This window comes from Diplotaxodon limnothrissa, linkage group LG10, assembly GCF_057381915.1.
Source record: "Diplotaxodon limnothrissa isolate DT_005_m linkage group LG10, D_limnothrissa_male_GT1.1, whole genome shotgun sequence".
NCBI classification, from domain to species: Eukaryota; Metazoa; Chordata; class Actinopteri; order Cichliformes; family Cichlidae; genus Diplotaxodon; species Diplotaxodon limnothrissa.
In genome coordinates this window covers 1,614,660-1,638,261 of record NC_140605.1, presented here as the reverse complement: position 1 = coordinate 1,638,261, position 23,602 = coordinate 1,614,660, and the positions used below count along the sequence as shown (strand labels likewise).

Below are 23,602 nucleotides of genomic sequence, written 5' to 3'. Positions count from 1 at the left end.
AACCTGAGCACTCAAACGGAAGGGGCACCTTATAAAGCTTGTCCTTCTTGCAGAGCTCTACGCTCTGTTTCCAGCGGTTGTTGCCCTTAAACAGGTAGGCAGCGATTCTCCTGAACTCAATCAGCTCGTGCTTCTCCAAGCGCTGGGCCAGTGAGATGTTGTCAAAGTTATCGTAGGCATCTATTGATGTTCTCAGTGCCTAGCAGGAGTACGCAGAAAATGAAAGCGTGAGGTGGGTATTTTTGAAATAACAGAACATTGAACTAAATCCACAGTTACTCACCTGATAGTCCTCCTCTGTGATGAAGAGGTTGTTAAGTGCTTCGTTGACCGATTTGTTGTTGTGGTTCTGTACTGACCGTAGGTACGGTTTGACCAGAGGCAGCTGTTTCACCTGTTAACACACAAGTGCGCTCAGTGCTCAGCCCAGTTTGAACCACAGAGGAAACCAGCCTGATGCATCTGAATCATTATGACATGGAACAACATGTACCTTGGTGAAGAAGTTGACGGCGCGTGAGTGGTCCAGTCTGGGGGAAAGCACTATAAGCAAATCGTTCAGTAACAATGGTTTGAACTCCAGATAGAACTGGATGGCTTTGTAATACAGCTCCACGTTGGCCACCTACAGCACACACAGAAGCAAAGAAATGATTTCATGCTTCTAAACAAATCTGTTTAATAAAAACAAAACACTGCATTAGGAGATAAATGTATTGGCTTCTGTTTTTTGCAGACTGCTGGAAAATTGTAATTAGCTTGACTCGTACCAGACCAGCCAAGATTTTACTGCTACATTAATGTGACACAAACGGTCAACGTTGTGCATCCTTGTTGGGAAGAAAAAAAACAAGTCGTGATTGTGATATCCAATTAAACTGTACCTTGGTGATGATGTCTTTGAACTGGCCCTCCTTCCAGGCATCTGTCGGGTGGTTCATCATGGTGATGATGGCGTTGTCGTACTCCTCGTATTTGTCATACAGGAAGACAAGTTCGGCCCACAGGTGAGCCTGCTCTGCTGCTCTCAGGACCTTTGGGATGTTAACTCTTGACCAGAAGAGCTCCAGATGCTCCCTCATCTTCTGGGGCTTGAACTTGGAATAGAGAATGGCCAGCTCTGTGAACATCCCCATGTGAGCACGCTCCAGGCCCAGGGCGGCCTCCAGCATGGTAATCAACTCCTCAAAGTAACCACGGTCCTGAGAGAGAACAACAGCGATGGGAGGTCGTCAAATGTTTGCTCATTTTTGGGCTAAGCTACGAGAGCTGCACACCTCAAAATCATTATGCCAGATTTCAAACTTCTGAATTTATTTTAAGGACAATAATGCTTCTCATCGATCTCTTACTTGGTAGTAGTTAATCAGCTCCTCCAGCTCATCGGCGTGCACTACGATATGGAGACCACACATCTGCGCCAGTCTGAACTCCTGTCCATCCACACAGGCGAAGCACACCTCTTTCCAGGTGCGGGTGCTGTTGGCCTTACGGGCGCCGTCCACAGCAGCCTGGTACTCTCCGAGGTGCACCAGGGTTGAAGCCAGACGACCAAAGTTGGAAACGTTGTTGTACAACAGTTTAGCGGCCTCATACATTTTCTCATCATAGCAGCGGTCACCAACCTAAAGCAAATAAAAAGTACAATAAACATTATTTCATCGATGACCCGTCGGCTCGTCAGAGCGTGAGTGACTCTGCGTGAGAGTGAGCTCAACCTGTTGGATGTGAGCATTATTGGGCCCATTGATGAACTCCTCAAGTTCAGCAAGGCGGTTGGTTTTGGCCAAAGCAAAGATCAGCTCGGTCTCTACGTAGGATTCGCGGGCCTTCTTACGAGCCATCTGCAGGAATTTGACCAAGTCCTCCCAGTTACCTGCAACATATTTACATTAATGAGGCTGTTGCTCTGTTTTCACAGTAATCCTTTCATATCTGCTGCACAAGCAAAGCTACTGCACAGGCTGCCATCTAAGACCCGATAACACAGTCGATGTAATTGATTGATTGATTGATTAATTGCTTTCAATTAAAGTGGCACGAGCACACAACTAACAGCCTTCACTAAAACCTGCTCTAATTTAGTGAGACCATTCTGCGTACCACTCGTATCAGCAGCCTGTACCACCTCCATGTATGCAGAGGGGTCGTCAGCCTTGATGTAGGAATCAATGGCTTCCTTAACAAGGCCCTTCTGCAGCTGAGCCTTGGCCAGCTGGCTCCACACAGCGGGCTCATTGCAGCGCTCTGCAAACTCATAGGCTCGGTCCAAGTTGCCAATATGCTCGATCAGCACCTGTGGGGCAGGAGGCAGACAGGAAGTATTATCAAACCTTCTTCAGGTAATACGATTATTTGTCCAAGTGTCGAGAAAATAAGAAGAGACCTGCACAGCAGAGGTGTTGACATCAAACTTTTTAAAGATGGCAAAGGCCTCCTCAAAGAGCTCATTACTGATGGCAATGTTTGCGATGTCAGGGGCATCATAGTTATCTAGCCTGCTGATATATTCCATCACTCGAGTACGGTCAGCCTTGATGGCCGTCAAGATCAACAGGTTCTGCAGATTTCTGTGGGAGAAAGAAAAAGATCAGGATTTCTGTGCAGTTTTAAAATAATCGGGATGAACAGTACAGCACTACAGCACCTGTGTTCACTGAAGACTGAGTTATCCAACACAATCTTCTCCAGCAGCTCAATGAGCTCGTTGGGCAAGTCAGCAGTCATGAAAGCCTTGACTGTGACCGAAACCTCCTCTGGGTCCTGGGTTTCTGACAGTGCTGTCTGCACCACCTGACAGCACAAAGTAAGTAAGTTTAGAGAAGCAGTGCTGGCGGGCAGGGAGATTAAAAACCCACAGAACTTGTGTGCGTACCTGATCAATAAGTGGTCGCCTGTAGGGATTGGTCTCCAGCAGTACGCTGGCCCACAGGTCAGGGTCTCTGCGTCGTACAAGGTAGCGAGACAAGCTTTTGAAGAGGGAGTTCTCATTGCAGACCTGATGGAAGAAAGAAAGAATTACAGTGCTTTGTGCTACAGTTAAGTTCACAACAACAGAACTGGATTGGCTGAAACTTGGACTGGTGGCATCAAATCATCTTGCTCACATTGATCAGCTCCTGGTCACACTGTCCTCTCTCATAAGCTACACATGCCAAATGGGGGTCTCTCTTCTCACAGTACTTTCCCACCACACGGCTGTCATAGTAAGGGTTTTCCCTCAGGAAGCGTTCAGGGTTGTTGTTGCTGTCAATGTAGATCTTGGCCAGAGCATTGTGGGTTGCTGGCTCTTCACAGCCTTCATGGATACGAGACTCGAGCCAGGGCAGGAGCAGCTTCAGCCTGCAAGGACAGCGGACGTCAGAACTATCCCTGGCTACGTATACAGCTTTGACGCTTGGGTCAAATCTAGTTTCAGTAAGCTGTAAACGATGAGTAATACAATTATACAAATATAAATCATATATATGTATATATAAATTTTTATTTCAAATGATTAAAAAAAGTTATTTGACAAAAGCCAGCTCCAAAAGAAGCCGTAAACATCTGCATCACAGTTTCCCTCCTGATATTCACTCATTAACGTCCATACAGCTCCCTGAATTACACTGAAGAATAAGTGTCAGGTAAAAATTAATTATGTTTTAGAAAATAACATAAGTTGAATGTGTGCAGCACCTGTTCCTCTTTTCCACCTCAGCGACCAGTTCATCCGTGGAAAACTGTCCTCTGACAACCAGGATCAGACTCTTGATGACATCCTCAGAGCAGTCCACATCTAAGAGGCCACCAACCACCACAGGCAGACGGCTCGGATTTACCTAAGCAAAGATTTCACAATAAATCTCTCCTTGATCTGTGAATGAACCGTGCTCTGAAAACTAAATGTCTCTGTGTTGACTCTTACCTTCTGAACATAGATCTCAATGTATTTCTGCAGGTTGTTGCGGTACAGGTAGAGGACCAGGTCGTGGACAAAGTCGAAACGGTCACAGACGATGATGAGTGGGAGCTGGTCAGTTAGTTTGGCTTCCTGTGCATCACAGAGTAATGGGGAAGAGAGTGTAGTCAGTGAATCTGTACACAGTCGAATGTTTAGATTGGTTTGGTTTCTGCCCTCTATAATTATAATCACCAAAAAAATGTCTGTTATTTAAAAGTATCAGGACTTAATCAGTTAAAAAAACCACATAGAAACAAAATCAAGCGTCTTGGCTTTGTTAGCTAGGGAGGCTAAAGGGATGGTCAAACTATTGAAAACAACGTGTGTGTTTCGCACTAAAGAACAATAAACTTCCTTCATACTAATAAGCAGAGATGCCAGTTCTCACTAAGCAGTACTGAAACACTGCTGCCATCCACAGGATTTAAAAAACAAAACTGGGATTGTGCATCTTGACACGACTATCCAACAACATGCTGCACTAGAAAAAAAGCTCCTTACAAGATTACACACAACACAAACCGACACTTTCTGTGTTTAAATGTGAAGTAAAGGAGCCTAACACGGTCACCGTTACCTGCACACGCAAGAGCCAATGAATGACTACGACTACGTAAAGTTAATAGATCAGTGGCTACACATAGATACACCCCAGCAGGTGTATGGACTGTGGTGTATAAACATATACGCCTCCATACAAATCCCAGTTTCAATCATGTGTCTGAAAATAATGGGAAAGGGGTGAAAGAAAAGCAGGGAATGAATCCTGCACTGTGGGGAGGAATAGATTTACCTGATACATGTCCTGCCATTCCAAAGACAAAAGAGGAAAAGGACAAAAGATAATTGACTGCCATCAGGACTGCTGGTTGAACAATTTGCAACAAATACAGGTAAACTGTCAATGTGTGCAGCTTGGCTTTTCTATAAAATATAAAGACAGACTATGCACTGTAAGCAACGTCTGATTATAAAATAGAGATTTCAGGAGAGTTTAAACTTTTGATCAACCCAACATTAAATTCATAAAACTACTGATAAAGTTCTGACAGCGTTACAGGTTACAAACAAGCACCAGTAGGAACCAACTGAGAAATAACAGGCGAGGGTAAAAGAATAACAAAAATTAAAAGAGTCAAAGTCATAAAAGCTGCTTGTGTCAGTGTTTGATCGCTCCAGTCATCCCTGTCACTACCTTGAGGAAGTTCTTGACACGCTCAGGATCGTAGCAGTTGCTCTCTCTGCAGATCCTTTCCACCTCTTTGATCTGGCCCGTCTTGCAGGCAGCTTGGATGTATTTGAAGTGAACTTCAGGATCCTGACTGAAGTTTACAATAGAGCCCAGGAAATAGAACAAACCTGAGGGGAACACACAGTTAAAATTAAGCTTCAAATGGGATCCATGTGGATAGGGACATTGCTGACATTAAAATATTGTTCTTCCCCAATTAGTTTACCTATTAGTACCTACTCAGATCGTCTCGTTTTCCCTGATAATCGAGTACCATCTAAAATGCTTGTCCCTTATTACTGGGTTTCAAAAAGGGCAATTTTGATGTTGGTGAAGGAGATGCTTTCATGACTCATTGTGTAATGCCACTGACTAGCCAAGCAGTGGCATGTAGTCTGCTGACGTCACACATTCAGATTGCTTGGAACCCCGGTCAAGTAGGTATTAAAGAAGTACCTGGTAGCAGGTACTACCATCTAATGGAAAACCCTAAAAACCATGTTGAGCAGTAGGTACAAGTGAGCTATTTGTATTGGCTGGATTATGGATTACTGATATAATAAAGAATGTTAAGAATGAATTTTTATGTCTCACCTTCAAAGCTCTTGAAGGACTCAAAGAGTTCAGTGAGAGCCTGTGTGGTGAGCTGTTCATGGTACTTGGACGCCACCTGGACGCAGATCTGCAGGTTCTGGCGGATGTTAGCTGAGAGCATGGCCCTGAGGCACTCCAGAGAATCTTCCACTGACAATGAGCCAAAGTAGTTCACCAACCACTGGAGGTTGTGTGGGGGGGGGAAAAAAGTTAATTCAGAGGCTGTACAATCTACAGCAACCAATGACACATTTGCCAGATGGGAAAACACTTTGACTGTGTAGGTAAGTGAAGCCTACCTCTGGGTTGAGCAGGTGTGTGTGCACCACAGCACGCTTGATGTCATACAGGTCAGTGTAGTGCTCGAGTGCTCTTTGCAGGAGTCCAGCTTTCTCACACAGCTGGGCAATGTGGGCACGATCATAGTTGGTGAACATCTGGTTGCCCAGGATTGCATCAGCAACCTACACCATGAGACGAATCATTAGAAAACAGTGATTCATGCTTAACAAATGGATTCATTTCATTCTTTCAAGTGTGTGCATATTGGTCTACCTGTGGTGCATGCATGAGGTTCATCTCCAGCAGGCGAGTCTGGAGAGGTCCTTCTGAGGGTCTGTTGTTTTTCAGGGCATCCAGAAGGAATGATGTGCACTGCTGAATCAGGTTGTACTCCATAAACACATCCACAATCTGGACAAAAACAGAACCACAGGTAAGAAATAAACCAAAAATTAGACTACACTTGTACAGCTGAGAAGTATTAAAAAAACAACAAAAAAGGCCTGTTTGTATCAAATATGGTAGCACTTATTTACTGCAGCTTTCACCTTTGATATAAACCCAACATTCTTGTCAGCAGTCTAATGTTCGGCACCACTTAAAGGATTAAATGTGAGGAATGCAGCCCACACAGTTCTCTAAAGCTTTTAGACAAGTTGCAATGACAAGTGAAAGTTGTCTGAATACAGTAACTGTTTAAAAAAAAAAAAAAAGCCTGCCTGTGATGCAATGATTTGTGTTCCTATCAGCTGCTCTGTTGCACTTTAGGAACACGAGCTGTGTCAGCGGTTGACATTTGCAGCACGGAGGTTATGCACAGGCAGGAAGTAAAGGAAGAGGTGAATTTCCTTTATACCATGTGAAAGGCAAGATTTAGAAACATAAACGTGTGCTCAAACTTGTTCAGTGTTTTCCACCATTATAAACTAGTATATTATATACTTATTAGGGATGGACCGATCGATATTACGTATCGCTCCGATACTGACCTAATTTACTGGATCGGATATCGGAGAGAAATAAAAAAAATGTAGCCCGATCCATTAAATATCAAAAAAGCACCTCACAAAACTTGCGACACGGCGTAACTCAGCTCATAACCGTAGCACGTCGGACCAGTACACGTCATGTGATAGAGCGGCTGTGGCGTGCGAGACCTGTCGGCGGTCTGGTTGAGCATAGGGCTGGGCGATATGACCCAAAATTCATATCTCGATATTTTTTAGCTGGACGGCGATATAAGATATATATCTCGATTTTTTTTTTAAAAGCCATAAAGTAAGAACAAAAAGAGAGTTCTTAGTCAAAGCTGTGTCCCAGATGTCACACAGGCACTTTTATTAACATAGAGCAGATGTACATAAAATTTACTCAAAAATAAATTATGAGCATTTATTAAATAATAATGCTCCATAAATAAAAGAAAACAATGTTGTTTTTGTGCATAACAAAAAGCTCACAATTGTGCAGTCAAAATGTAAACTAAAAGACGCTGAGCATAGTAACAAAGACAGATTTCACAGCTGCTCTGTTCCCAACTTCTACTCTGTGACTGACAGCATTGAGTTTGAAATCCTCTTCGTAACCACGTCTCTGAACAGGTGCCATTTATGGTCCTTATACACAGTAGGGTAATATTACGTTGAAGCACAGTACGTATCACTCCGCGAAGGCTCCTCGGTAGCCGTAATGCTCTGACAATCCATCAAGCGGTGCAGCACCGTAGCTTACCAAAGTCGTAATAAAACATTTTTGACAGATTGCTGAGCGCCGTGTTCCACATAAAATCGGTTCACGGCCATCAAGCACAACCAGAATTCATACATAAGGTGCGCTGTCAATTTTTGAGAAAATGCAAGGATTTTAGGCCGCGCAGCGCCTCTGGGCTGCATGGCGTTAGCGTGGTTAGCTCGTTAGCGTGGTTAGCTAGCTAACACGTTGACGGCATCCAGCCCCACGCACGGGTCGATGCGCAGTAACTCGTTAACAGAGATTTGCCGTGTTCATCTTGTCGCTTCCTGCAGGTGAAGCGATGGGGGAGGAGGGGGAGTTGTCTTCAGTGAAGGCGAGGCCGAGTAAAGTTGCGTAAAGACAAAAGTGGACGAAAGAGAGGCAAACTTGCGGCTCCACAAGTATAATTATAACGTAACATAGACTATATTGATATAAAAGATATTGTCAGATCTTATATCTCGTATAAAAATATATCGATATTTTTTAAAAACTCGATATATCGCCCAGCTCTAGTTGAGCATTTAGAGCCTCGCTACCAAACCAGCATTTCATCTCTGAGGAAGGTATCCCAGAGAGAAGAAAGCAAGTGTGTAAGTTCATCTCTGAATGTTTGTAAAGCATTCCCGATATATGGAGCGACTGCCTCTCTCTCCCTCTCCTTCAATCATGAAACTGATCAATGATCAGCTGATCGGCTTTTCTGTCGCGAGGCCGTCTCTTGTTTGTTTTTGGCCCACTTTGCACCAGAAAGAGGAAACCAGCGGCTGAACAACAGCAGCACATTGAAGCTTGATAAGCTGTTGTTAGACTGTATTTAATATTACTTTCTACACCAGGATCTTTTTCTACAGCTGACCTAACTGTGCAGGGGCGGATCTAGCAAAGTTTAGCCAGGGGGGCCAGCAGGGCATGAACAGGGAAAAGGGGGCACAAAGACATACTTTTCTTTCTTATTCTCATTTAAAATGTTGAGCTTTTAATAAATAATTATCTGAATCTTACACCCAAAGTTTTAATCTGGTGTAAAATGTATAGAAGTCCATTACTGTATATAGTAACTGTTAAGTCTAATATACCCTAGTAAGCTATAGTACTTTGTCCTTTGGGAACCATCTGTGCAGTCTGCAAGTCTGTAGAAGAAAGATGTTGAATCTATTTAATTATTGTAGAAAAATAATTTATTTCTGTGCTTTTTATTTTTAAACACGTGCATTAAATTATGGTTGATTACGTCGATTAAGTATCACGAGGCGGAGGGTGGGGGGTGGTTTCCTATTATTTTTGCTGGGAGTTTGCAACCCTATTAGTTTGGTTGCTTAATATTTCTGCTAAATACTCTTTAAAATACCAGAATAGGGAGGATGGAGCAGGTTTAAGTTTATTTGCTCATTATTGCTGAACTATGAAATATTTTGGGTGCAGTGTATTTTTTGCATACAGGTATAACAGAATAGCTTTAGTGGGTTTTTTTAAACTTGAGTATGAACAAAATATTTAAAAAAAAAAACAACAGTTTTATTGATTAAAAAATACAATATATCAGAGTCACATCGGTATCGGCAGATATCCAAATTTATGATATCGGTATTGGACATAAAAAAGTGGTGTCGTGCCATCTCTAATACTTATGCTCAATAAACTTATTCAGTGTTTTCCACACTGAAGTAGGCAGGCATAAGTATATGACACAATAATAAACACCAAATAGTATTTTTTTTTTAAGTTGTCATTTCTGCCTAACAGAATGATGACATCCTTTTCAATTTACTACTGAAACACCCGTGCCTTTATTTTGAAAGTTCAGCTAATGCTACCCAGCTACCCTTCTTGTCCTGCACTCCTTGCTGTGTGGCCGGGTTGTTGTTGTAGTGGTCCTCAATGTCTTTCTCAGGCCATCCCAGAGAGGCTCTGGTTCTGTGGCCAAATACAGCTAACTCCACCTTCTTGAACTGCAGCTGGTGACAGCAGTCCTTGTTGCTCTGAGGCTAGCTAGAGAAACACTGACCAGAACCTGCGGCAGCCAGAGAACCGCTTAATGTGCCCCTAACACTGAGATCACGGAGGCTCCAGAGCACAACAACGACTATTGTCCTTTGTATTGGTCAGTTGTTTATTTGTTACCAAGTACTTGACAAATAAACATGAAAACAACATTAAGCGTGTTTTATTCATTCACTCACTTAAGAAAGCACATGCTTCTCTAACTTCACACATATACGGTTTGCAGCCATGCCTACTGCAAATAAAGTCTGCATTGTAGCTGTAAACTCATTCTGCACTTAAAAATTCTATTTGTTTACATTCTGGGACAATTTCAGGCTGACTTGTTAATCACAGAGAAAGTGATAATTAAGTGACCTCAAGGTCACATAACACAATTTCAAAATAAAATAACTGTTGGACTACTGTATCAAAAATAAAAACATACTGCATCACTACATATCCTTCATATCCTACCTGTGTAATGTCAGCCAGTGGCTCTTCATCTTGGACTAGCATCTGTGCGAACTGCAGGCCCTGTTCTGGATTGATCCGCATCACATTCCTGAGCAGAAAGATCCAGTCTGGTGTGTAGCCGACCTGGAACAAAGAAAGAAAATGCTACAATAACCAACAAGCTCTCTCCACTCCACTTAATGGTCAGAACCAATTTCATTAAACTAGATTAAAAAATAAATAAAATCCAGAGTACAGATAATTAAAAGTAATGGCCAAATGCAATCTTAGACATACCTTTTTGGCGTACAGGACAATCTTAGGAAACTGACCAGTCTCTGCAAAGCACTGAATGACCTTGTTGGGAACGTTGGCCCTCAGGTACACACTGAGAGCCAAGGTAGGATCCACCGCCTTCACCAAGTCACCCAGTTCTTCAGAACACTCCAACTGGAATACACAAGAAGCATCAGACGTTTAAGAGAGACAATTATGAAAAACAACAACAACCAAAAAAAAAAAACATTGTTTAAATGCAAATAATAAATGTATGACAATAAAAAAAATCTTAACACTGTTTCAGTAAAAGGACTAGATGTTACAATCCCTGACAATGCACTGCTTCAAATAAAGTCTTGAGGGATGGCTGAGGAAAGGCAGAAACTTTACCAGCGGGACACATTGTTGTGTGCCTTCACGGGCTGTTTCGGTCTTTTATCACAAGCTGTTCTGCCGGATTTTAGTTTCTTTTTACCTTCCTTGGTTAGGTTTAGGGATTAGAGATCTGATCTAGATTATAGTATTAACACTTTGATGGACTTCTCTAAAACTGTTGGGATTGGTTCTCCACTGATATAGAAAATATAGCAAATATTAAGTGAATGAAAATCAACTCAAATGCATAATTCACTTTTTTCTTAACCATGGAGAATTTGTAGATTCAAAGTTTCTGAAGGGGACTTCGTAAATTCCTTGCATATCACGTGATCCTGCTTGATCCAAGATAACAGGCAAGTTGTGTAAACATAACAGGCAGCTCAGGAAGAGCGACTTCCTGCGAGCTGGCGCTTAGATGGATGTACAGTACCTTGTCTTCCTTCAACCACTTTTCCAAAAGCTGCTTTCGCCCCTGCTGGAGGACAGGCCTGCAAAGCTCCAGGGACTCAAACTTATTGAGCTGACCCTGGTCTAACAGGATACCAAAGTACTGCAGCAAGGGGGAGGTTTGGCCAGGCTGAGTGGGAACACTCTGGAAACGACGGATGGTATCTGGAGTGCGCAGGATGCCCTGAGTGAAGAAATGTCAGCAGAATATGAGAAAAGCCATAAAGCAATGATAAAAGACAAAACGGGCAGTAAAAGACCATGGAAGTCACTAATGTACCTTTGGTGCATTAGCAGCAACCTTGGCGGCCTCGGAGTAGTTGCCAGCAGCAAACAGGTTGTTGAACTTGCGTGCAAACAGCTCTTCGGCTCCCGTGAGGTTGTTGCGGACAGCTAAGCGGAGAGCCAGATCTGGATTCTGCAGCACGTTGGTGATGTAGGGAATGATGTTTTCCTCTTCCACACAGACAGACAGAACCTGTGCCACAGGAAAAGACATTTTTAAAGTCAAAGTCAATCTGTGAAGTTTATGTCAGGCATGTGGAACAGATTCACAGATTTGGTCAAATACACAATGAAACGTTGATTGGAAAAACAGTCTTTTGTACTTTAACTCATCTTAGATACATTATGACCACAGAGGCATGATTCAATACACTTTTGTCAGGTAACCAAAAATAAATAAATCAGTAGTCAAGATGTTAAATTTAAGTATGTGCAATGAAATTAAACTCCGTCTAGCACTGGGATATGGGTGCTGAATGCAAATGTTATTTTAGTGGCTCAGTGTAACACAGGGCTTGTGTGTGAAGTCTGGCAACTACTCAAGCAGGATCACTTACTATAATGTTACTGGACTAAATGGAAGTAATGTGGAAATGTAAATACATGAAAATAAACAAAAAAGAAGGAAAAGGAGTTTAACAAAAGGTTTCCTAGTGTTCATCCTGTGTTCTGCTCAGTGCGCACTACATGTGTCCAGAGGAGAGTACGCTTGTAGAGGCTGATATTAAAGTCCGATAATTACTATCATGAGGGAGACCAGCCTGCACACTAAGCCCAGGGTGGCCTAACATTTTGTTCCTAAATGCTAGGAAAAAAATATCAAGTATCAAGTGATAAACCTAGTTGAGACAGATCCACCAAGAACAAATAGCAAAGCTCATTTCAGGCAGACACTACCGAGAGGATCTACGCTGACAGAGAGCACCAGGATGCGCTTCCCACTCTGCATCACACGCTGATGGGACATGGGCCTTTTTCCACCCGTACTCTGTCATTTAAATTCTCCATGTTACCTCCTCCACCCCTGTCGGGTTTCTGTGCAGCAGTTCAGTGCTACACCTATAATCAATGCATGTCACTGACAGGCCAGGATACTCTCCTCATGCACTCACTGATTTTACATTCATGAGCTCAATATCTTAGCACTGTATGATAATGTAATGTTTTCCCACCTGAAATGTTTACGAGGTAATAATGATGTTTTTCTACTCCCCGACATTTCCATAAAAATATGGTTATGTTGATTTAACCGCCCCCGGTGAACATTATGCTGCTAGTCTAGTTGAGACCAATTTTCCTTTCACCTGGCTACTTGATGGAAGTATATAGCACTGGAGTAATTTATTACTCAGTATCCAATTACTAATTTTGCTGGTAACCAACCCAGTTAACCAGAATCAGTAAGTGGCGCAGACAGCGGCCTATTCTCTCTCAGATCACTGTCTCTGTGTGCTTGTGACACACACACACACAAGCACACTCACGCGCACACACACACACACTGCTCTGGCAGACTGTGAGATCTGTCACAGTCTGAGATCAGCTTTCCTCTCTGCGCTCAATTATTCATGTGGTGTGTGGCCTGGCTGGATCATTATTCATCAGCTAGCTGTATCCAGTTCTCTTCTCTGGTTCTGCTTCAGAAAAGCAGTAAGACGCAACAGTCGCTGCTTTCTGTTTGTGAAACACTACACCTTGGATTATTTATAATGACTCCTGGCAAAGTGAACCTGCCTGATGACAACAGACAAACAAAGAGATGCTGCTGTCAGCTGATGTTTGTTGTTGCCCAGCGTCATATTTGCTGGATATTACTAGGACTAGAGATGAAACAAGATTTAAATAGTAAAATTGAACTATAAATTAAGATGTTATGATATATTATATACAGATTTTTAGGAAACTGAGTGGAAAATATACGGTTGCACGTTCCGTTTCGACATGAACAAGACAGCAACTCCAGGCATCACTTTAATTTCCATGAGCAGTTAGAATTAGCACATCGTGACATTCTTACCTGCCCCTTCCTGTTGACCCCAATGATGCCTGAGGTGGCCTCATGTGGAGCGGTGACAAAGATGGTCTCTCCACTGATGCGGTTCATGTAGATGCAGGTGCCAGTCTCCAAGTCATAGAGATGGATGTAGCCATATTTGGTAATCAGGAAAACCACATTGTGCTTTGAGCTTATCTGTCAAAAACCAATTTAGTGATGTTACATAAAGCTGTGCATTGCTATCTGAAACATCACCAAAACAGTACCTACTCAAAGTGTATTTCTGAGTTCAGTGAGAGGTCAGGGACGTCTACAGAAATCAGAGACTTGCTTTTGAAAGTGTGGGTTTCATGTGTGTAAGATACACGGATGACCAGCCATGATGAAAAATATGGGCCTACCAGCAAATAAGATGACATTTAGCAACCATAGTGGCTGATGTTTGTTGTACATCACTATTTGGTGGACAAGTGGTCTGGTGGTTAAGCACCTGGAGACAACTGTTATTGTGATTTGGCGCTCTATAAAGTTATTCTAACAGAGATTTCCTTGTCAGTAAAAGAAATTATGAACAATTAAAAAACAAAAACATCACCACACATCAGCCAAACTGGTCTTTTAAAACACTGATAAACTGCAGTTTTGCCAACCTAGTACTACCTTTCATGCTACTGATGTCACACAAACATACCTGCATGGCTACAGGGAAGTCATTCTGGGCTTCTGGAGGGAAGAAGACATCCACTGCTTTCTTAGGAAATGGCTGGTTACCAGTTGGTGGGGTTCCCACTTCAATGATGTGCAACTATGATGAGGACAAAACATTTGTAACAAAACCATACGAGAGAAATCACTTTTCACAATTATGTTTGTAAAAACCAGTCACCTTCCCTCCAGCCTGGCCTCTGACAGCAAAGCAGAACAGAGTTGACTCTTCTGCATTCCCTTCTATCTTAAACTGGGCGAAGCTGGCAGCATGGCCTTCAATGGGCTGAGAAACTTTTCTCTCAACAGAGTACAGCTGCATGGCTCCCACCACTCGATTTTGCTGAAAGAAAAAACAAACCCCCCCAGAATGAAAGATATAAACATGCATAAGGTAATTATGACCGCATATTCCTTGTGACTGACATGCTTCGACCATAGATTACGAACCTTGGCTTTGTTTTTTGTTAAACCAGAACACATGCAGAACAAACTACCTGAGCTGAGATGCCGATGAGCAGGAGCCACTTCTGCTTGGCATCAGTGCGGTAGTTGATGATCTGGCAGCCTGCCAGGCTAGAGTGCCGGTCAAAGACTTTCACGGGCTGTGAGTCACCCTCCATGCTCCAATGGTAGACGGCATTGTCAGTCACAAGTGCAACTGTGTTAAGAGAGATCCACTTCCAAAAGGTAACATCGTCGGTCATGGTGTGCGCCTTCATCTTGCTCTTCATCTCAATGTTAAAGATCTGAAGAGTTTTGGCAGCTACAAGGGGGAGAAACAGGGCAGGAACCAGGCCACAGGAGAATGTTATAGCTCACGATAAGAGCGAGTCCGTGCACACAGAGAGATGCACACAAAAACCTCCCATAGGAAAAGAAGCACACCATTTCTTTTTTAAAGAGACAAGAAATTTGAAATGTTGTTTTGATGGCACAGAGGTCATCAAGCAACAATGCCACAACTGATAAGATGAAAAACATCGAACAAGCTGCATTTTGCAATTTTTGTCATATGAAGTGTAGTGAGAGAAAAAAAAAAAAAAAAAAGGAGAATGTGAATTAGGGCTGCTCGATTATGGCAAAAATGATAATCACGATTATTTTCACTGAAATTGAGATCACGATTATTTGACGATATTTATTTAACCCTTTAAGACCTACTATACAACCAAGTCCACCAGAGCTTATATTATTTTTTTACATGCTGTAGTGCCATTTGTGGGAGCATTTCAAGTTGCTATACATCAATACAACTGTTATAGCCCATATTTTAATAATATGTATGCATTAAGTCCATAGCAATTACATAAATTGCAAAAAAGTGCAATAAACTACAAAAAAATTGAAAATCGCTTTTGTTTTGTTTACATATATTTCTACTTGGAGAAATTTAAGAGGTTTATCCCTCAAAACTTTAAATACAATAAAGTTGCAAAAAATAGTTTACAACAACAGGAAATTTATTTTGAGTGTCTTCATAGTTTTATTTTGGAGATACAGCAATTTTTATATACTGCAGGAAAAACAAAAAACAATCCTATGATGCAAATTTGCAAAGAAAACAGCAGGTGCATCATTTCACTGTGGGAAGTGTTACGAACAGCTGATAGTAACGGCAAAGCGTGTTTCTGGAATATTATGTTTTTGTTCCTGCAAGCGCTTTTTATGCAATTTTTGCAAAGCTATATGTGGAACGAAACCGTGACCGAGGACAAGCTGATGGCATCAGATGTAAGTACAACTCCTCCGGTTTCATATGCAAAACAAATTATTGCGCTAGCTTACACGGTTCAGGTTCTACAGGGATTTAACAGTAGTTACGCAAAACGGAGCGTGCTGCTCTGACCGGCTTTAAAGGGTTAACAATAACTTTTAAAAAATAATATAACATAGTGTGCAACACCACTGAAGTTTTTTTTTTTAAACTCTCTTTTCAACCAACGGCAGTCACTCTCCAAATAACTTCTGCTTAGCTTTCCGAGCTTCCCTCGGGTCCTCTTAATCAGCGGTCTCCAACCTTTTTTGCGCCACGGACCGGTTTATGCCCGACAATATTTTCACGGGCCGGCCTTTAAGGTGTCGCGGATAAATGAGGGAGGGGCTAATAATCGGCTCAGTCATTTTTAATGATCGTTGAAAGCCCAGATCGTAATCGTGATTAAAATTCGATTAATTGAGCAGCCCTAATGTGAATTTATTTCCAGAATACAAAAGGTGCGATAGGCTCGACGTGAACTTAAGTGCATACAAATTCATAATTTAAACCAAATGGTGCATCAATGTAGGAAGCCAATAAAAACACTTCTGCTTACTGCCACTGACTGCATGAAGAATTATCAACATGAATACAATTATTGAGAAAGGTCATTTTCCACGTGTGACAAAATTAATGAAGGATTAGAGGTGCCGACTGTCACCGAATGGTTCGATACATGCCTACCTCTTTCTTAGTACAAGTCATTCTAGATTAGAGGACACAGACTAGTGAGTACGGTGTTGTGAATATTAAATAGTGTGCTAAAAATAATAAATATTTGGAATGTTTCAAACATATTTGAAACAATTAGAAGAAAGTTCACTCACCTGCATTTTCTGTATTATTAGTTGGGGTTAATTTGAGAAGCTAAAGCTTTACTAAGAAGCAGTGTGACTTCTTCACTTTTTACCTTGTGTCAGAAAAGCGAAGACCAATGCATCAGCCAAACCGTGAAGATTATTTTGCCATTACTAAGCCAAAGTACAATAAGCAGATTGGTAAATGGACCACTTGCAGCAGTAGCAGCCAAATTTCAAAGAGCATGCAATATTTGAAATTCAATCATGATTAGCGTCTGGCGGTGTGTGTGTACGTGTGTGTTTTGTGGTCAACCTTAGGTTACATGGAGGAGTTAACGCTCAAACTGTGTCACAAGACGAGGTCAACTAAGCATCTTCACTATGGGACTGAACAAGAAAGAGCTACACTGGCCTTACACTGCAAAAATACAAGGCAACAGTTTGCATCTGCTGCGCTCTATATACTGTTGTGCTTCCTGTTCCTGTACATATATAGCTCCTGTTTGCTGTGATAAGGTGCTTTTTTTAAGCATTTTTATGAACTGCCTTAAAAAACGGACACCAGTTCCCTCAATAAATAAATCACTGATACCGTGTGTTTTTTTCCACACATGAATAGTGGGCAATGTGGAGGGACTCATGTTGACACATTGTCCACAGGTGCACCATCACACATGCAACACAACAGGAGAAAATCTGAGTCATACATGTTATCCCTACTGGAAATTCACTTGATTTAGACAAGACTATTGGCTGGACCTGAGTGAGCAAGAGGCAGGACCCAAAACACCCACATGCTCATTGTGCAATCACCAAACAAGTACCTGTTTCATGATATGGGCGCAGGCAGCTGTCTAAGCTTAGTGAGTGAGACACTCACATTCTCACAAGCATCTCCATCAGGCATGAACCTGAACAAAACCAGGGCTGCAGCATGTGTGTGAAATGACCAAGTCGTGACATAATATCACTGAGAACACAGGGACAAAGCTTTGCCCCCCCCAAAAAAACCAAAATTGCTTTGCTCACAAAATCTTTTAAAAAGGTGCATAAGTAAGCTCATGGACTAAACACGTGAGGATACTCAAGGTTTCTGAGCTCTTGGATAAGCTACCACAGTAAACTTATGAGTATAATTTTATCATTTCCACACCCTGACAAGCAAGCCTTACAGATTACTCTTCATTCTATGTTGTGACCCAATTCAATCCTCATCAGGCACTACACGTGACAGAGTAATGTCCCATTAGGACCATGTGAAGTAAAGTCAGTGCTGATGACAGGTGGCATTAGACTTCTCGCACAGATTACAAGATAAATTCCTGTGCTCTCTGGTCTTGTAACAAACTGTAATATTTAGTTCTTATTACAGCGAACAATTAATAAAAATTATTAAGCATAGCTTTGAGACAAATGAAGAAAGTTAATTACAACATAACACAGATGGAAGAGGACATGAATTTCAAACGGAAACCAAGAAATGCAAATTAAAATGAAATCATTTTACCCACAGTATTATCACACTTGCAACAGGTTCTAAATCACTTGTACATAAAACAAAAATGATGAAATGCCAGCAAGCCGTAAAACTGTGAAAGCTAAATCCTGTTTACAGAATATTGGCTGAGATGTGGAAAGGAATTTCAAGAATGCACTAAAACTTGGTTAAACATGTGTGTAAAGAATACTTAAACCTAGCCCATTAGTGCTGAGGCTCTAAGAGCAAACAAACTCTACAGTAGTCTCTATGCTTCAAATGGATATTCAGCTTATAAATGTTGCTTTAAACAGGATTTTACTTCCACAATGAAGTAGTTAAATTTCAACTCACCGTCTGCAAACACATAAGAAAGCAGTAAAGGAAAAAAAATAAGAGAAGACAAAAACAAAAACAACAAAAAAGTCAAAGCAATCATGGATGCTGGACAAAAAGAATAAAAAATATCCCATTCTGAGTATTTACAGGACAAATGTTTTGAGGAAGAAAAAAAACAAAAACATACATGTTGGCCATTAAAAACTAATCCACAATGGAAAACTAAAGTAGCTGGATGTGTATGGACATAAATAAGTGAAAATAATTCATAATATTCTTAAAATTTTAAATGGATAACATGTTGCTATATAGAAGAAAAACATGTCCTAATGAAATGCTGTAAGTCCCTTACAAGTGGTTAGTTAACGTTTGTGTTAAACCCTGATATTTAACACACAGGATTTAACACATTTCCCTCTCTCTGTGGTAATGCACTGCACTCAGAGACATGCAGCCTTTGAAATGTAAATAGACTGCCATACCTTTAAGTGCAATGACCTTGCTGGCTGGATTCATGATGGCGCTGTCAGCTGAGATGGGCCTGCGGATAGGTGTGTTGGGGTCGGCCAAGTCGATGATCACCACCTGAGTCTGCTCACCCACCTTCTCACGCACACAGATGAACTTATCAGACTCCATGGTTAGGGTGCTGAAGCCTATGTTGGCCGGATTGATCCCTAAGTTTTGGAGCTAAAAGAAACAAGGGGAAAAAAGCAGAACCATGTGAGCCTGAACAGAACTGGGCAGCAAAAGGTTCGTTAGGTAAATATGAAGATCATCTTGGGAAACAATACGTCACATTGTTCCTGTCACAATTTCAACCTAAGCCTTTGACAAATCTATAGTCAAATTAATGCCAGGAGTTGACCAAACAACAGGGTCCACTAAGAATGTTGGGACTTTAAACTCAGCTACTGTGCACTACCACAGAGAGCGGATGAGTTTGCCATACTGGAGCTAGGCAGCAGTTCTTTGGACACATGTAGTTTTGTACTGGATGTAACAGTTATTGCCTGGCCTGGGTGGAGAGCTAATGCACAGCCAAGTTCTCAAAGTATGGGCCAAAGAGGAAACTGCAACATCATTACATAACACTCAAGTGTCTCTTTAGTCTGACTAACAGGAACTATTCACAGTCTGACATCTCAGAAATTATTATGTTTCACAGGAGCTGGTTTGCCAACAATATATACCAATATCAGTGCATGAAGAGGATTCTGTCACGTCATATAGACAACCACTGGTGCTTTATTTTGTCCAAGTTTTACCTAAATTAACACCAATTTGAATCCCTGAGGGAAACTCAAGTACATTAGAGCACGCCTTAGCTTTAGCTTCAATTACTTGTAGGTGTTCCATGAAGAGAGAGACAGGACACGTGAAAAAATTAACCTGCATAAAAATAAAGCCTCAGGCTGTGTGTGAAACAATTTGCCGCATGTAACACCAGCAAGTTCTGCAGATCTGCTTACTGACAAAGGCTGGAAACAGGGTATCCTGCCTGCCTTACACAAACCCTGACACAGCAGTGCTTGCTGAGGACAGTCAGAGGAGCAATGGGCAAAGCCAGCTCTGAGCGAGAGTATCAAGAAGAAGCAGTTTTCATTGCTTAACTATACGAATAATACTCAACATGAAAAATAAGAAAAAGGCAATTATCAACCACATGCAGCCAACACTGGTATAACGTAAATTTAAAGGAAATGAAACTACAAAAACCATCCCATGCACCATGTTTTGCTGTTGCAACTTCCTCCAATTTTTGGCTGTCAATGAGTAATATACCACAGTTGTACAACTGCTGAATAATCACAACTATTTAGAACATGGTTTTGTGTTTAAACCCAAGACCGTTACCGTGTATATACATTTTTATTTATGGCCAAGTATTTGCATCTTTGATCAGACATAACTGCTATATCATGCGCAGCAATCATTTACAAAAAATAAACATATATCCTATTGCAGTAATGTGAATAAAGCTGGTAATGGTTGTATAATGCTTTGCTTTCAGGAAAAATGGCCTCAGAAATGTTACAATGCTTTCTCATTTTATTCAAAATAAATCCGTGGGTGCAAATGACATAAATATCTTTTGTCTTTTCAGTAGACAGCTGTTACTATACTTATAATGACGCTTAATAAATCTTAATCTGTGTGTTAAAGGTGCACAATCTATTACTGCCTGCTTAAATTAACCAGCCATAAAATTTTACACATTCACTTGTAGTCCTGAAATGTTTTATGTTGGAGGGGGGGAGGGGGTTAAAGCATATTGGATCACTCCCATCTTTGTTGGCAAATGTTCATTTTTAAGACTCTTGAGATAAAAATGTGACCCCCTTCTAAAAATTTTGCCTAGTTCAATTCTAATCAGCAAACACACTCACAGTTCTGAAAACTGCTCAACGAAAGAGACCTTTTATCAATGACAGGACACACCCTCTCCACAACCCTGCCCCAACCACACAGTGTGTAACCTGGTTCCCTCTCAATGACAGTGCAAACAACTGTACAGAACAAGTCTTACTACAAGCTATGAGGAAAGAACTGAAAACTGATCTGAACATTTTTTTTGAACAGTGGAGAGGTGACATCATACAGTAACGTCACTGCAGCTTCCATGCCTCTTATCGTTGCCATTGTCCAGTATGGAAGCCTTGTTTACTAAGACAACATTTATTCAAACACCGGACAAAGGGAAACGGCCTATGTGGAGAATCCTTCTGACCCTGAACACATCAGCTTTCACTAATATCTAGCAACAGTTTGTTTCATGAAAACACAGCAAGAGATACTACATAGCTTAAATTAATTTAAATAGATGGTCAGCATAACCAAGCACTCTCTATTCAGTTATGGCAACATCCCATGCAGCTGCTGTGTGAATGAACTACTAGTTTGCCTTCAAATGAGTGCACTTTAATTCAAACAGATGTATTTCTACATTTTAAAACACAAGAAGAAGCTATTATTACACAATATTTCTAAACAGATTTATGCGTTTCGCTTCCCTCTCATCTATTCTTGGATCAGCAGGAAGCCCTTTCATTCACACATGAAAAGCATTTCTAAAACAGGAAAGACCAGCATGGCCTTATCACAATGAATGCTACCCCTCTTGCACGGAATAAAGAAAAGCAAACGCAGACTGATTGACCACACCACAGTTTGAGAGACTGTTTTGCTATGGAAACCTTAGAGTAAAACACTACTGTGGGTTAACACTGCTGCAACATCACTGAGCAGGAATTTGGCTGAAAGCAGGTCAGCCCAAAGGAGCTACATACAATGTGGAAAATCATTTAACCATTCAGTCTAGCACTGCTCTGCATAGCTGTTAACACATCAACCAACCAACTAGAGCCACACAATTATGTCCAAAGTGACGTTGTTCAATAGTAAAGTCATTATTATTCATTTGTTGAATTCTCTGCACTCTGATGTAAACAGAACATTGCTTTGTATAAATCTTTGTACTGAAACTTAGCAAAATTAAATAACAGACCACTGATTTCACATTTACACTGTGCTGCACTGACACACTGCACAAGCTCATTTTTACTGATATCCAAGTTGACAATTTGAACGATTCACATAAAACGTTGTTTTTCTTGGTCTTTACGCATTAACTATACCGCAGACTGTCGTGTGTTTTCAGGGTAAAGGTTAGTTAGATTAGTTCTGTTGCTCTGCAAACAGACAGTACTCTTTGAATAGGATATGCCAATATGATGAGCATGCATTTTAAATATTGTATGATCATGTTCTTTTAATTCTGATATGCCAAAATCATAATCGAAATTAAAAATTTGTTTGTGCTGCCCTCCACAGTTGATCAATGATAGGATAACAAAGGAAGAGCCTCCGAGAGACTTGCATGAAGCAAGAGTGAAAATCAAACTAATCTGTATTTAGAAAGTGTGGACAAAGAGAATAAAGAATGCATACAACTACGAAGGGTAGGCAAAGCACCTGGTAAAACACTTTTTTAATGAAGAAGAAGACGGAAAAAATAAACACATTTAAGAAAGATAATTACAGAATCGATCACCTAGAGCACGTAAATGCTGATGTAGCAGAGACTACCATATTTTTCACACTATAAGGCACACTTAAAATCCTTTAATTTTCTCAAAAATCGGCAGAGCGCCTTATAATCTGGTGCGCCTTATCTATGAATTCTGGCTGTGTTTACTGACCTCGAACGAAATTCCGTCTCCACCGTTGCTCGACGCTGCGTGTATAGAGCAGGTAGTGCAACAATAGAAAAGTAGTTGCGGGACGGCACTGTGTAGCGTTTGTCTAGGGTGTTGATCATTTTCCTAAATCCCTCGTTTTGCACAGTGTTGATGGAGCCATATCTTTGGTCAGGTGATAAGTGATAGCCTCCGTAATTTCTTTGTGCCTGCGGGAGTTCGACGGGTAAAGGGAAGCGCTGTATAAGGTTCCCGTTATTGATGTTTGGGTGGTTGACCGGGACGGATTTTCTCCTGTCACTTTCTCGTCATCCCTGACGTGCTCTCCGTTGTTTTTCCTGCTAATTTTAGCATCACACGGCACAGCTTCTGTATCACGTGGTATAAGGCCCTTGTCATTTGTTGAGCAGGAAGAGTGAGCGCTTGTTTTCATGCAGATTACATGAAAACAATGTAATGTAGCAATCTGGCTGCTATCACTACCAACATGAATGAAGACAGAAAAGTACACAATAGTGATGTTTGTAGGGTTACTGAAGTAGGGCTAGATGGTATATAATGCTGTGCTAGTGATCGCTAGTGACACAGCTATGTTAGCATAACAAAGCATAACACAGTGAACCTGAACGCTAACTTTTTTCCACTTGATAAAAGTTCCCGATGTTTTTTTGACAAATGCAATCGCATGGAAAATTGCTGTAAACGGACCAAACTTCTG

The 23,602-nt window shown here is 41.2% G+C and overlaps 1 protein-coding gene across 2 annotated transcripts in view; it reads right to left on the bottom strand.

Moving 5' to 3' along the window:
* cltca (clathrin, heavy chain a (Hc)) overlaps positions 1–23,602 on the bottom strand; it is a 34,810-nt gene that overhangs the window by 3,379 nt on the left and 7,829 nt on the right. For both annotated transcript variants that reach the window (XM_085364248.1, XM_085364249.1), the window contains exons 2-27: positions 19,168–19,375; positions 14,808–15,076; positions 14,492–14,653; positions 14,297–14,410; positions 13,627–13,800; positions 11,605–11,802; positions 11,308–11,508; positions 10,518–10,670; positions 10,242–10,364; positions 6,324–6,461; positions 6,068–6,232; positions 5,769–5,949; positions 5,139–5,302; positions 3,908–4,033; positions 3,679–3,821; positions 3,108–3,342; positions 2,876–2,998; positions 2,648–2,793; positions 2,387–2,570; positions 2,104–2,296; positions 1,719–1,876; positions 1,353–1,625; positions 885–1,202; positions 494–625; positions 284–394; positions 29–199 (exon numbers count right to left, since the gene is read on the bottom strand). In XM_085364248.1, coding sequence (XP_085220374.1) covers positions 29–199; positions 284–394; positions 494–625; positions 885–1,202; positions 1,353–1,625; positions 1,719–1,876; positions 2,104–2,296; positions 2,387–2,570; positions 2,648–2,793; positions 2,876–2,998; positions 3,108–3,342; positions 3,679–3,821; positions 3,908–4,033; positions 5,139–5,302; positions 5,769–5,949; positions 6,068–6,232; positions 6,324–6,461; positions 10,242–10,364; positions 10,518–10,670; positions 11,308–11,508; positions 11,605–11,802; positions 13,627–13,800; positions 14,297–14,410; positions 14,492–14,653; positions 14,808–15,076; positions 19,168–19,375 — 4,563 coding nt within the window. The remainder of the gene's footprint in view (positions 1–28; positions 200–283; positions 395–493; positions 626–884; positions 1,203–1,352; positions 1,626–1,718; positions 1,877–2,103; positions 2,297–2,386; positions 2,571–2,647; positions 2,794–2,875; positions 2,999–3,107; positions 3,343–3,678; positions 3,822–3,907; positions 4,034–5,138; positions 5,303–5,768; positions 5,950–6,067; positions 6,233–6,323; positions 6,462–10,241; positions 10,365–10,517; positions 10,671–11,307; positions 11,509–11,604; positions 11,803–13,626; positions 13,801–14,296; positions 14,411–14,491; positions 14,654–14,807; positions 15,077–19,167; positions 19,376–23,602) is intronic.